Source organism: Ascaphus truei, chromosome 6, assembly GCF_040206685.1.
Source record: "Ascaphus truei isolate aAscTru1 chromosome 6, aAscTru1.hap1, whole genome shotgun sequence".
Lineage (NCBI taxonomy): Eukaryota > Metazoa > Chordata > Amphibia > Anura > Ascaphidae > Ascaphus > Ascaphus truei.
In genome coordinates, this window is record NC_134488.1 from 84,809,338 (window position 1) to 84,825,522 (window position 16,185).

Sequence of the window (16,185 nt, forward strand, 5' to 3'; positions counted from 1 at the left end):
CCTCTAGCAGGAGAACTCTCTTCAGTGTCTGCACACTCTGAAAACTATCCCAGAACAACTACACCCACTAACTACTCTACACTATAAAGAAGAACCCCCCTCCTTCCTTGGGGAGTGGCTTGTAAACCGGCCTATTCACTGTCATAGACCCCCTTACAAACACAGGCTAGTCTTGAACTTTATTGAACATGTACAATGAACAATATAACACAGCGATGCGCAAACTGGGGGGTGCGACCCCCAGGGGGGGATGCGAGACTGACTGCGGGTGGTGCGGGGTTTACAGAGGCCCCACGCGCTTCCCAAAGGCACTTAAATTAAGTGCCGGGGGAGCTGCAGGGCCTCTGTAAACCTGACTTACCTTGGCTCCGGTGGCTTCTTAGACGCGTCGCTATGGCAACACGGCATCAAATGACGCTGCAAGGTCATGTGACATCATGTTGCTATGGCAACATGACGTCATGCCACCGACGCCGGAGCCGAGGTAAGCGGGGGGAGAAGGGGGGGGGGAGGGCAGAGAGAGGGGAACCGCCGGCGGGGGGGGCGCAGGGAAAAAAATTGCGCCCCCCTGATATAACATACTCAGCATAGTCTACTGCTAACACTTCCCACCTATTACAGTGGACTTACATTGTTATGAGGCCAGGAAATCAGTAGTCCCAGGAGACTGGGCTACATTAGTAATATAAGGTCACATTATAACTGCTGAGTTACACTGACTGAAGCAGCCATTATGTTTGTCACACAATCAGGATTTTGACAGATTTAACAGGAGGACCAAACAATTGCCAGCTTAGGCAAGAATGTAGACATATACATTGCCATGTATATGGCAAATGTAGTATTGCTGCTTTAATTCTGTAATCCTTTAGAATTATAAACCTTAATACAAAATAGTTATGTGTAATGTCACTACATTCACATTTGTGTAATGCAATAGTATACTTTTCCATTGGATTCTGTGCAATCTCAGTTGAAGACAAGATGCATGCTCTACATTTGTGTCTGAAGTTAACTAATTCAAGATTTTTTTTATATGGGACAAATGTATTTCATACATTGAACATGTTTCTGATATTACACTCTTTGCCTTGAATAATGCATGAACAATGAATAATTAGTCTGAGCCACTGAGGAGCCCCCTGTGCTGCAGCTGGGCTATCTGGAAAACCTGAGAGGATTCAGTTTAGAAGCAGGAGCACAGCAAGGGTGAAAAAAATAAATGATTCCAGGGTAACTCCAGATATGAATGAGAATTTATTGAGTATACTGTAGCTCATAATGGAGGTGAAGAAATGCACCTACGCGTTTCATCCGTATGGACTTTATCAAGGTGTGGGCTACAAAACAAATACAAACACTTTTAAAGATGTTTTTTTCACGCCACTCATTGCCAGGAGTGACGTCATCACCGCACGACCCAAAAGCAGGTTTCACTGCCAACCCCATAGGCCCTGAGTGCCAGCTGACAATAAAATAAAACAAAAAAAGCTTTACTCAGTCCTTAAACGGACAAAATGCAATAACAACAAACATAGAAGTATAAAAGACATAACTTAAAAACTTTATATAGCGCTGATAGAAATAATATGCATGGGTATTAAAGAATGATGACCAGAATGGCAAAAGAAAAAGAACCAATTTGCACTAACACAATAACACACTATCATATTAACATACATAAAGTAAAATTGTATATAAAAAAAAAAGATGATTTTCTTTAAGCCATTATTATACCAAAATACGTATTGACTCAAATCCAATCAGTGATATAATGTACCCCTCTCTTTCACCTAAAAGGGTATCAATTTTGAGAAACAGTACATAATCCTTATAAATAAACCAAGGACTATATAACTATTATAATTTGAGTATTAGAATTTTATATTAAACACATATAAGATACCTAAAAGATATATAGCACAAAAACAGAACATTGGGTTGAGAAGCAAACCATAATTATCTGCAAAACATGAATTTAATTGCAAAAAGGAAAACATTCCAAAGAATCATATCTGTATAGATGACTTAAAATAGAGAAAGTCAAATCCAAATATAAGGATAATAATTAAAAAAAACTAAACACATAATTATTGCTTGCAAATCATCACACAACCTACATGTTGTGCTTAAAATCCAATCAAACCCACTATTGACGGAAACAGAAAACCAGTTTAAATAATAGCGCACTTATTAGCAAGTAATAATAAAATAAAATAATATTAAAGTATAATAGGTAAATTAAATCCTATAAAGGAAATGCGATAACTACTATATGCCAATATCAAATTGAAATAGAAGAAAAAGACAGGGGGAGGGGGACAAAAGTATGAAAAAAACCAAGAAAAAGAAGAAAGAAAAAAGCAAGAAGAAGAAAGGAGGGAAGAAAATAGCACAGTGCAATAAAAATGAAAATACACCTTGACTAACAAAAATGAGTAAGGTCCCAGTCTATATTTATCCCATGGGGTGTTCTTGTTCTCAGCGTAAACATCCAAAATGCTTAACGCTGATCTAGAATTTTTGTTCCATTACCTCCTCTGGGTAAGGGGAGGGTAAACTGAATACCCTGGAACCTGAGGTTCTCAGTACCTCCTCTAGGGCAACCAGAGAAGTGCTTTGGGACAGGGGGATTTAGAACCCTTTTCAGGATAAGCAGAAAGTGCTCCATCATCCTGATTTTAAGGTACCTCGTGGTGCTGCCCACATATTGTTGTCCACATCCACACGTTACTAAGTAAATAATGAATTATGAGTTACCGTTAATAAACGTGTGGATTTCGTGGACTTGTGTGTCACTGTAGAGATAAAGGTGTCAGAGGAGTTCATTCTAATGCAAATCTTTCTGTCATGTTGTAGCCTGCAGTACCCATGCTTCTCCACCGGGACTGCTGCTGCTCTGCTAACTCTCAAGAAACATTCCAGACCCTAAAACCTGACACCTCTGCACCTGTGCTCTAACTCTCAGCCTGCATATATAAACTTCCCCTTCCTGTCTGTCAGTGCCTGTTTATACTGGTTCCTCCAGCTTGTGCTAGGTTCCTGTGTTTGCTGCTGCTATTGCTGTTGTCCTGCTTCTGTCTCCTCACTACCGACCTCTGCTTGTGACCTTGACCACGCTATCTGCCGCCTGCTTCTGACCTCTGCTGGTGACCTCGACCACGCAATCTGCCGCCTGCCTCCGACCTCTGCTTGTGACTCCGACCACGCTCCCTGCAGTTCCTGCCACTGGGATCCACACCAGCCATAGATCAACCCTTGACACTTGCATTTATTGCACTTGCAGGACTCCTTAGGGAGGTTAGATCTGTTCTCAACTCCTGATGTGAAGATACTAGGGGATAGAGAATTAGCCACTGTTATGGCTCTTCTAAAGACTATGTTAGGTCCTGAGGAAATAAGTGGTTTAAGAACAGGATCAAGAGAAAGTACTCCCAATGTTTCTTGAAAATTGAACTAATTTGCTCCGTTTGGGCACTATAGGAAGTAACGAATAAGGGGGATTCATTTGTTATCGGTTTCTTGGGAGACCACTTCAGCAAACACACTCTGTCCATAGTGGAGACCTCCTGGATGGATTTATCAAGATCTAATTTATTGTACACTTGTTTAAGGAATCTATCATTGTCACGGTAGCTTATGACAAGATATAATGAACACCAAATATCTGGGTTGAACTGAACGAGGCTTAGATATAATAAAATATAATTTATTCCTTAAAAAGGTGAACACAGCAATATAGTACAATTTACAGACAAGAAGGTAACACTTACTTAGGGTTGGGGAATGGAGAAGTATCAGCTAGCAATTCTTCAGCAATCCGGTGACATCCCAGGTGGAATCAGAAGCACAACTCAAAACTGTAGGGTTGACATAGTTTATATACCTGTGTAACCCTATTCTTAACATTGAATAGACTATTGGTGAACAATTCTGTATCCAATCCCTAACGTGGAGACACAGATTAACCCATGCCCCCCAGCTAATTAGCCCATGTGTACTGGGACTCTATGGGTAGCCCCATAATTAAATCAGGGGCGACGACCAGTTTACCAAATGAAGTATCTGCATTGTTTGTAGGTGTAGACATAACACTTAAAAACCACTCCAGTTTGATGATTCTCCACCCTCAGGTAACAATTAAAGTGGCAGAGTCTGTTGATTAGTACTTGATCTGTTGATTAGTACTTAGTGTAAACAATCAGGCAGTTAACTTTTGATCACAGTGCTTAGGCTCAATCAGCCGGCTGCCCTTCATGACCTATTAGCATAGCAGATGGAGTCTGCATTTTCAGGGCAGATCCAAAATACCATACATATACACTTATTAATAAGTTCCATTCTGGTGGGCTCAGTTGGTCGAAATTTGCCAGTTCTTAATGCCTACAGTGACTCCACACATTGGCCAAATATCAACTCTCTGCGACCTCCAGAACTGGAGATACAGAAATGCACTTTAAAATATTAAAATACAGGATTATAATGAAACATGGGAACAGGGGAACATACATTTTTCATGACATGACAAGGTGTAAACCACATTCCTTGACCGCAGTCCAGTTAACCCATTGCCTCCCTGGTGAGGTCAGGGGGTGGCCATATGGGGTGCAACCCCTTTAATACCGGGCCAACCCCCTCTCCCTCTACAATCATAAAGATCCGTAGCCTGAATATCATAGTCCTGCTCTGTTGAACAGTTGCGCCTAAGGCGCATAAACTGTCCTTTTGGTATGCCCCTACGTAGGGCTTTTGGGTGGTAGCTGCTCGCCCGAAGAAAAGTGTTGTGAAAATTAGGTTTGCGATAACTGTCTGTTTGGATGTTAAGTGTAGTGTCAATATATAAATTCAATGTCATTTTCATTAAGAACTCCAAGCATGGAGCCCTCATCAAGGAGCTCCCTCAGTTCTCTCTGAAACCTCAGGGTAGGGTCTGACTGCAGTACAGCCTACAGTAGGAACAAGTATCACCCAGTTGGCACAAGGCCTCCTTGTGATAATCCCTATGCTGCACTACGACAGTCGCCCCTACCTTATCAGCATTTTTCATTACAGGGGATCTATTCAATTTAAGATCCCGTAGGGCCGAAATGTCACCCTGTGGAACCATCATCATAGTCTGCAAGAAAAGCAGTATTAGATATCCTTCCATCTTTGTTGCTATAACATTTCTTTAAAGTACATTTTCTTACAAATTTATGAAGATCAACTACTGTATTGAATACCTGAAACGTGGTATCAGGTGCAAATTTTAACCCTTTATTAAGTAGTGATAATTCATCACTGGATAATTCAACATTAGAAATATTTATATCCCCACATTCATCTTTTAAAAGATCTTTTTTCGCTTCATTGGAACCCCTTTGCTTCGATCTCTTGTTGCCCCGTCTGGTCCCCTTTCGTTTTTTTGACAATCGACTATTTGATGTATCAGAATAATGTCCGTCCCGAGATCTACCACCCCCGATCCTTATGTCCTCTGCCCCAAGAAGTACATTGACCGTTAGATCTGTCCTGCTGGGAATAGGGCTGGTGATTGTCCTCACGAGCATTAAAAAATGAAACTGAATGGCCAAGTGTATCTGTGTCTGATACGTCAGATTCTGCACTCTGTGGGTTATTTGGTGGTGTCTTCTTTAAGATAGATTGAGACAACAAATTATTCCCAGATTTATTAATGGGTGTAGAGTGACCTGACTGTGGCCCTCTGCTCCCCCTTCTGGGTTGAGTGATCTTCTCCCAGGCATAGACTTGATTACGCACGTAATCAAGCCTATCCCGTTGAAATTTGGCCTGTTTTTTCCCATAATTCCCTTTTCCAGGTTTTTTATGGATTTAGCTAAGATACGGTCACATTCCTGTAACCCTTCCATTTTGGAATATTTTGATCATTTCAACTGCAAACCTTTGGCTTCTTTGTCTACGGTCATTTTTTCTTTTGTTTTGGAATTAACAATCAACTCAATCAGTCTAAACGAGTCGTCATCAATAATCTGTTTCCAATTTAAATTGAATTCTGGTTCAGTAAATCCAAATGTGGGTGAATTTTTTACTCTAAGGGGCCTATGCTATAAATGTTCATAAGCCACTTATCGAGCACTTATTAGCCAAAATGCCTACTGTTATTCAGTAAGCCTCGATAAGTGGGCAATAAAAGAATGAATCGCCAACATTTTGAGCCTTCAAAACAAAATCACTGATTGAGTGGCGATAAGATACTTAACAGCAGGTTCTGAAACTCGTGCAATTCTAGTAGCTTCGATTAGCTTATCGAGGCCTATTGAGGCTAATCGCGGCTCTAGAATGGCGAGTTTCTCCCAAAATCCTCACGCCAGGAAAAGTTGGCATGAGGCTGGTGAGAATCGTCTGAGAGGCGGCAAGACGGGACAGGAAAAAAAAATCTTTTTTCCTGCATTGGATTGATGCCGGGGTCTCCGGAGCTGATATACATTGATATGAGCACCGGAGACCCCCGGCATGAATCCCATACATTAAAAATGCTTTTACAGTCAACTTCATTACCTTGGCGGGTAACCGCTGAGGCAATGAAGGGGTTATCCAATCCCGCTACCGCTGCCCTCAATAAACCCACCCCCACTGCCCTCAATAAACCCTAATTCCCACCTCCTCTGCCCCCACATGATTGATAACAGAGGCCGCGGGTGACTGGAGATCTTCAAGTTGTCCCCGTGGGTGTCTGTGGGCCCGCGGGTGGTCCCCGCTGGCCTGCGTTACCAATCCCGTGGCCCAAATTTTTTTCCAATTCATTGAAATAAATACACCCCCTCCCACATCCCAACACATACAGTACAGTAATGGGCAAAATAACTATTATCCAGATATAGATAATAGCTCATTTGCCCATTAAAAAATAAAATATTAGCAGCCAGCATAAATAAAGTAAATAAACCTTTCTACTTACCCCTGCCATTATGAAGGGCGTCCTCATCACCATACTCCAGGTCCATGTCCTCCAATTCCAGCAAGAATACAGGAAAAAATACAATCTAATGGCCCCTAACCCCTTAACCACCTTTGCGGTTAATAGCCACTATAGTAATTAAGGGACTAACCCACCCTCCCCTTCTATCCACCCGGGAGCCCTAACCACCCACCCTGGGACCACTATACCCACCCTCTACCCATTGATTGGCATAGTGGTACCTCATACCCATATAATATGGTATGATAAGCCACTAAAGCAGTCAATGGTCACCCTAATAAAAAAGCATGAAGGCCAAAAATACACTATAATAAAAGATATACACAAGCACCTAAACACCCCAATTCAAGAAATAAAAGCACTAGCCAACCAATTAAATAAATAAAAGCACTAGCCAACCAATTAAATAAATAAAAACACTAACAAACAAAATAATTCATTAATTTGAAACACTAGCCAACAAAACAATTAATTAATTCAAACCAGTAGCCAACAAAACAATTAATTAATTTAAAACGCTAACCAATCCTAAAATGTACTAAAAACAAGCCATCCAAATTCCAAACAATTGAATCCAAACAATAAAAAGAAAAAGAAAAAATTACAATCAATTCAAAACAGGTTTTTTAATTGTATTTTTTAAATTTTATTTTTGTGATTGCCCATTGACTGATAATGTATTAATCTTTGACCAGGATACAGGTAATTACAGTCACAGCAAATGCATTTTTTGGCAAATGCTATTTTTTCTGTTGATTGTTGTTTTTTCTTTTTCTGTTTATTGTTTGGCTTAAATTGTTTGCAATTTGGATGGCTTGTTTATATTTCATTTTCCGATTGTTAAGCGTTTTTAATTAATTATTTCTTTTGTTGGCTACTGGTTTTAATTGATGTGTTGGCTAGTGGTTTTATTAATTAATTGATTTGTTGGCTAGTGGTTTAAATTAATTAATTGATTGGTTGGCTTGTGCTTTTATGTATTGAATTGCTTGTTTGTTTGGCTAGTGGTTTTATTTCTTGAATAATTCGCTTGGCTAGGTGTTCATTGAATTGTATTTTTATGTTTTGGAATAACAGATTTTTTATTATTGTGATGTTTTGGAGATAGATAAATCTTTTTGTTGTGGCTTACTATTAGGCTTTTTAGTTCTTTTATTGTTGTGGTGTTTAGGTGCTTGTGAATATATTTTATTATTGTGTATTATTGGCCTTCATGTTTTTTCGATTAGGGTGACCATTGGCTGCTATAGTGGCTTATCATGCCCATATTTTATGGGTATGATGTACCACTATGACAATCAATGGGTACAGGGTGGGTACAGTTGTCCCGGGGTAGGTAGTTAGGCCTCCCGGGTGTTTAGTGGGGGACGGGGGATAACCCCTTAATTACGATATCAGTTATTAACGGTAAGGTGATTAAGGGGTTAGGGGCCATTAGATTGTGTTTTTTTCTTGTATTCTTGCTGGCATTGGAGGACATGGACCTCCAGTATGTTGGTGAAGATGCCCTGCCCATAATGGCAGGGGTAAGTAGAAAGATTTATTTACTTTATTTATGCTGGCTGGCTAATGTTTTATTTAATAATGGGCAATGACCCATTATCCATATCTGGATAATAATTATTTTGCCTATTACTGTACTGTTTGTGTTGGGGGGGGGGAGGGGAGTGTATTTATTTAAATGCATAGCACAAAAAATGTTGCCACCGGATTGGTACCACAGGCCAGCGGGGACCAACCGAGGGCCCCCAGACACCGGCAGGGACCACCCGAGGGCCCCAGACAACTGCGGAGAAAATCCGAGGACCCCTGGACTCCCACGGCCTCTGGTATCAATCATGTGGGGGTAGAGGAGGTGGATATTAGTGTTGTTGTGTGTTTAATGTTTATTGTGGGTAGCAGCTATCTTAATATACATTTTAATACTAGTGTATGAGCAGGGGGTCTCCGGAGCAGAACCGCATTGATTTGTGGTCTGTGGACCCCCTGCTTCCTGAGATACCGGACCCGTTATCAGGTGCCGGTACCTCCTATGCATTTAAATGTCCCGCGTCACGTAACCGTGGGAATAAAATACATAGGAGATACCAGCACCCTATAACGGGGCCTGTATCCCGGGAAGCAGGGGGTCCCCGGACCTCAAATCAACGCGTTTCTGCTCTGGAGACCCCCTGCTCATCTACACTAGTAATAAAATGTATATTAAAAAACATTAGCGAGATTTACGCAGGGAGAGGCGGCTTACTCTCTCTGCAGCTGAAAGAAATCCGAGGGTAAGGCCTTTTCAGAGTGGCGATCAACACGCCCGTTTTGGGATCTTAGCTATCACAGGTAATCGAGGCTTTCTGAATACCATGATAGCAACGATCAAAAAACTGGCGATTTAAATAGCCGGCAATTTTTTTTATGAACGCTTAGAGCATGGGCACCCAAGTCCTCTGGGGATCCGTTTTGACAGTATAATTCTCAAGTGTTATTAAATCCCACCAGAGTCTCGTATAAACAATAAGCAATTTCTCCAGCCATGAAAAACAATCATGAAGGTCGGACACATCTCCACTTTCAACATCCAATTGACTATCAAAATCCCTTTGGTCCTTTTTAGACCTAATACTCTGGTCAAAGTAGTTAAAAACATAATTTGCACTGGTAGTTTCAGTGGGTTCTTGCTGTGCAATATCTTGTATGTTCATTGTGCACAATAGTAGGGATTACTCGTAATATTATGAGTAAACAATAAATCCACAAAATTGAAAATACCAATTTGAATTGGAGAATAGAGCTAATTTCAATTATACAAAACTTCCTCCTGGCGTGGGAGGGATGATGGCGGTGCACTGCGTGTCAAACGCTGTGTCATGCGTTCCGGATGAAGGAAGTGCAGCTGAAACTGGTTACGTTGTAAAAAAACAGCTTTTATTGAACGTAGACAGGCATAGTAAAAAGCAAGAGTCAAGTCCCTGTCCCAATACACCTATTACCTGGGAAGAAATCATCAAGGGCCATGTATTGTGGTTGTCAGGTGGACACCATTAGGTCTTATTCTCCCTTGGGTCACTTTGCATATGGCCTAATCCTTTATGGACATTTATACAGCACTCTGGACACTTAAGGTGTCATTTTCACACAGAGCATACATGAAATTGGGAGCACCATTTACCTTTCATCTCTACTATCTGGAAAACCTGACCTGTTGGTAGGTCTTGAAGACTGGAGTTGAGCACAACTGGACTAATTCATTAAAGAAGTGTAGCCTGCAAAATATCTTTGTTGTTTGGCTGCTAAATGAGCTGGCAACATTTTGGACCATAAGGCTGCTGCCCCCTCAGGTAGCTAATGGGTTAAAGCCATGTCAACATTTTAGCATGATACAAAGTGTGAGCTGCATAATTATACTGTATATAGCTCATCACATGAGGCCAATGAATTGTGTTCCTATTTTGAAAAAAAAATGTTGTGTGACTTCTAGAGTGTGGAACACCGAGTCCTGTCCCGCAATCCATCTGCAGATGTGGAATTGAAGCAGCCAGATTCGGGCATGTCTTCTCCGAACACTACAATGTCAACACAGCCAGCCCATTTTGATATTGGTTCTCCTTCCAGTACCCTGTCCAACTATGACTCCTGTAACTCTAGCCAATCTAGTGTGGGAGAAAAGAAGAATAACCAACATATAGGTCTTGGACCAAGTAAGTACTGTTCCATTTTTATGCTTCCTCATTCTTATGACCGGTTAAATAACATAAAATGTTACATTTGTCTAAGCTAATGAAAGGTATTGTATCACCATCATTGGTTAATGATAGGATGGTGATAAGGGGTAAACAGATCTAAATGTACATTCAGGATCAAGCAACAACTTAATAGGTCCCAGTAGGAATGCCCATTGTATCCTTCCTGTGGACGGAGGGAGCCCTGGAATTTTAATTTCAATTAGAACATTTTTCTGTACTTCAGAAAGACAGAGAGAGCGTCTAGGAACCCAGGACCAGAACTTTAAAAAGAACACAGTTGTGCTCAATTTTCTGAAGAGAAGCTTCGCTTGTCTTCCACTGCTTTGCAGTCGGGCAAAGTAAAACAAGTTATATAAATAAAATGCCTGGAATGTTATTTCTGTAAACTAGAATAAGCATTTATTTTATTAGAATGTGAAAAAATGATTTGTGGTCATTATTTCTTCACAAACACTGGTGTTTCTAAGAATAGTTACAGGGGAGGTTTTTACCTTTATAATTGTTTGTGTTTATTATGCTGAATCTCATAATGTATTTTGTAGAACAATATGTCCTTGGACCACTAGGTGGTGATCTTTCAGGAAATGTCTCTAATGAGGTCAGTGTCATTTTGAAAATGAATGAGAATGTTTTTTCCACTGAGAATTAACATCTGAAGTCACGGTGCTCTTCTGTAGGCTTAAATGGTTACACATATTTTTTCTTTCCTGATCAGTAACATATGTTGTAGTCATTTCATGTAATGTGTATTTTAATTGAAACATTTTATTTATATGCTCTAGCAAAAGTCCTTTGTTACAGTACCATGGTAATAAGGCACCTCAGAGAGTACTTAACTGTTCTACAATCAGAGGCGAGCAAGGTAACAAATCCAGGACACAGTTATTTCTGTGTATATTTAGTACTTCTACACTTTTATGTACAATAAGATTACAAATCGATTCAGTATGATACGTTTTATGTAATGCATATGAATGATACATATCATATTAATATAGAGTATTTCCCAGATAAAGATGTAGACATATGCTTGAGGTTACTGAGAGGCCAATCTCCTTCCTGTCTTTATATGAACTTGAGATAAATGGAACAATGATATGAGATATAGCTATGTATGTGGAGAATATATAGATCATGACAACTAAGGTCATCCCTAAACTTAAATGTTTTATAACCATTTTATAGACAGACTGAATGCTATGCTGAGCACACACTTCCGCACTGCACACCTTGGAGAACAGTGCACGTCCAATCATCTATCTTCTAGGCTTTGCATTTTGTTTCATTTAGGACAAACTCATTTTTGTCTTTTAAAGGAAGAAAATGTTGAATGCAAACAACAGAAATCTTCTGGGCTATTAGAACTGTTTTGTTTTTTTAATGATAAATGCTTTGTCATCAGTTGATACTTTTTTGTTCTTTCTGGAAAAGGCACTTCCACAGTGTACTTATGCAAATGCTTTCTTGCTATTTAAAGGTATTATATTTAGATGTACTGTCTACACCTAATGAGCCTTTAAGTATTTCTTGTGTTGAATAAAATGGTTGAAGCAATGAATGATGTACTGTCTGCACCCAATGAATCTGATATTTATTATGTAGAATAAAATGATTGAAGAAAGCCTAATTATTGATTAAAACCCTTTTTTTTTTTTTTTTTTTTTTTTTAAATATGCAAATAATTCCTTAATACTACAGTGCTTCTTCTTAGGACCTCCTGAAACTGCAATCACTGACATGCAGGCATACATGGACATGCTGAATCCAGAAGTAGGCCCAAGTGGCAACAAGAAAGGCGAGAACCCAGCCATTCCACCACCTCCTCCTCCGCCTCCGCCTGCTTTTCCACCACCTCCACTACCCGCATCGGATTCTAAACTTCCTCCCCCTCCATGTTATCCAGCGCCAAGCCCCCCCGAGGGACACCACACATCAGAAGTCTACGTACAAGCTAAGAACAATCTTCGTCACATTGACAGTGAGGTATTGAATCAAGAGATCATTTCAAAAGTAGAAAATAGGCTAGTTTTTCTCAAAAATGCAAACATCTTGGTTCTGTGTTTCTGTCCCTCCTCCTAAAATATTGTTTTGTATTAACACAGACAATCAAAGCAGACTATTGTATTATATTCACTTATCCTTAGAAATCATAAGCTGTGCATCGCAAGCCATAAAACCATTAGGCCTTGAAATAAGTTTATTTGAACACCTAATTACTTTGTGGTGTAATTGTTGAAAGTAACATACAATGTCATATAACAATGGGAGGAGTTTTCAGCCTAAGGGAAAAACAAACTTTGTTTTATAATACAAGGGGCCTTAAGCATTAGGCCATATCCTCTTCATCAGACAAGTGTTACCGTGATATTTCTGTTCTTCGGTATTTCAGTGAGGCGGTGAATGGCCTGCACAAGGCACTTTTAGCTGTCCTGTAATGTTTCAATTCTCTGGTAACTTCAGTTAGCCAAGTTATTAATTACATCATTGCAAGATGGAACATGACATTGTGGGTTTCATTTAGTAGGGAATTGATTTTAAGCCTGTGTTCATGGAGTCTTGGGTGATTCTTTTGTGTCTCATTGAGTAATGCTGAAATATTGTGTACAGTATGTTTTTCAGCTGACATAATTGAAATAAATTGGTAATTTATTACTTTTATACTATTAACAAAGGTCTAACCAATAATTTGATGTTAAATATATATATATATATATATATATATATATATATATATATATATATATATATAATCACCACATTTATTAAGGTTATGGTGGGTAAAAAAGTGACTAAAACCCTCCACAGTAAAGCAACTGTAAATATTCCTGTATATTCATTTGCATGTCTTGGACAGGTCTGCAACCCTGTCTTTCACCATTATCACCCAGCACACAGCACTTCCACTGCAGCAAGGGATTCTGTGAAATGACATGCAAAGGAGCACACAGTGCCACCTTTTATCTCATGCTCACATTACATGAGCAACCCTTAGCCAATGCATGCTGCTTTAAACACAGCTTTTAAGCAAGGGCTTGGGAGATGCAAAGTCAGTTAACCCACTCACAGTCATGTTTCAACCTTAATACTCTTTAATCTCATCTGAGCAAATGTCAGCAGCCAACCTCACACTGATGATACCCATCAAGGTTGAAACATGTCTGTGAGTGGGTTAACTGACTTTGCATCTCCCAAGCCCTTGCTTAAAAGCTGTGTTTAAAGCAGCATGCATTGGCTAAGGGTTGCTCATGTAATGTGAGCATGAGATAAAAGGTGGCACTGTGTGCTCATTTGCATGTCATTTCCCAGAATCCCTTGCTGCAGTGGAAGTGCTGTGTGCTGGGTGATAATGGTGAAAGACAGTGTTGCAGACCTGTCTAAGACATGCAAATGAATATACAGGAATATTTACAGTATATATATATATATATATATATATATATATATATATATATATATATATATATATATATATATATATAACAGAAGGGGAAGGCACTCACAACTAAACAAAAATCAAACAAAAATGGGGTGCTCTCAAAAAAATCACCATTGCAAGGTCATGGAAACGTAAAAACAAATGCAGCAAGCACATCCTTTTATTATGGGAAAATCACAAAGTATTTGTTAATACATCAATGTTGCCATCCCCCTCAGGACCTTTCTCAGTGGGGCCCAACTTCTGCAATCAGGTCGCCTGGTTGGCCCACCTGTGCCACTGGGTAAGGTCCTGCACACCCTGCTCCACAGGTAGGGCCCCCAGGAGGGGGAAGAGGGGGAGGGGGTAGAGCCCGTGCATATTCCTGGGGGGGTGGAGGCAGCTGGTTCATATATACAAATCACTTGTAGGGGGTGGCATTCAGTCTGTGGAAGAGGAGCACATGCCTTACTCAACACATATTGCCTTCACAGACATGGGAGATGCTCCAGCAAGTGAACCACTGAACCACGTCCCATGTTGCCATGTCATATGAAAGAATAAAAGTGATTGCAAACTATTTGGTTGAGCAGATGTAACAACTACTTTAAGCTTAGCTGCAAAACCCTAAACTTACACAACTTCACTATTAATAACTGTTTAAATGGTACTGTAGATTGACCTGTAACACATTAGGGACCAGATATATGGAATATATATGTTTTTGTAATAGGCGATTTAAATTGCAATGTAGTCCTTTAATTATTTTACTGCTGTTTTGTTTTGTCTTCATCAAACAAAGCTTTTCTTGCGGAGATAAATGGTACCCAATGTTTCTTTTCATTATGATAGCCACTGGGTAAACATCGTAACAATAAGGACAATAGATCTTTTATGTTCTCTTGGCAAAGGTGCCCCATACACAGTCTGTGAGCTGGAAATGTGATGGCTGGGGTTATAATCTGTTTAATTGGGCCTCTCCAGGAACAGCCAGGTATTTAGGATTATTTTATTATATAAAAAAAAATAGAATATAAAATGTTAGTAGCATTTGATGTTCTACAAGCAACAAATACCTAATTGTGTTTGTATAACTGGTTCGGGTTTGTCTAACGCTAGAAAAATGAGAACAGGAAGCTGTTTCAATTATTTAAGGTGGGCTCTTGCTTAGCAAAGTACCTCTTTGTAGATGGAAAGAAAGTAAGATAGACTCAGATCTCTGAGAGAATCGTTATTTTGTGTTCAGTGCGTTGCTAGCACAGAACAGATGTATTTTGCAGCATGTGGTCTTACAATGTTTCAATTATGAATCATCTTTGTTTTGTGTCTCAATTATTTTAGAGTTTTTAAAAAATAAATAAAACACTGGCTCAATGTGAGAACCTCCCCCCCGCCCCCCCACATGCGACCTGCAGCATCATAGCATTTAACGCCATGGTGTGCTACAGATAGCGTTGGTAGAAAATAAATACACAAGTGTCTAGTTTCTCCGAAATGTGAACCTCTGGCAATTTTACAAAGGAAGAGCTGATAGGAGATTCATTTCCAGTTCAAAAGTCACCAGAGTAATAAAGCAATATTATTAAATAATGCTACTTCACTGTTTTCATATGTGTTTAAAATACAACATTGCTTGTAGATGCTGGTTATAGTGTGCTGTGTGTAGTTTTAAAATCCACTTCCTGTTAAATACAATACACAAGAGTATATGCAAAGCAAACAGTTCTTTATAGTGCTGGTCTTTGTGCAAGTGAATGTATTTCTAAGGCGCTGTGCGCGCGCGGCAGTTTTAGTTGGCTGAGGATAGCAGCCATTCTATAATAGGGCCGCGCGCGCACAGCAGGGAGTTTGAAGTGGAGCAACGAGGGAGAAGATGAGGAAATGAATGATTTTGCGCCGCTACCGGCGCTGTAATGTACACTATGTATGAGTGTATGTGTGTATGTGTGTATATTTGTGTGTATGTGTCAAAGTTAAATAAATACAAATTATTTTTATTACAGCATTTTTTTTAATTTAAAAAATATTATTTAGTACATAACTCACAATCTAATCTCTACACACACATTCACACACACATACACATATACACACAT

At 39.6% G+C, this 16,185-nt stretch overlaps 1 protein-coding gene across 1 annotated transcript in view; it reads left to right on the plus strand.

The window, feature by feature from the left end:
• ESPN (espin) overlaps positions 1-16,185 on the plus strand; it is a 200,939-nt gene that overhangs the window by 93,898 nt on the left and 90,856 nt on the right. Inside the window, exons 6-7 of the mRNA XM_075604978.1 lie at positions 10,410-10,629; positions 12,386-12,657. Of these exons, the coding sequence (XP_075461093.1) occupies positions 10,410-10,629; positions 12,386-12,657 (492 nt within the window). The remainder of the gene's footprint in view (positions 1-10,409; positions 10,630-12,385; positions 12,658-16,185) is intronic.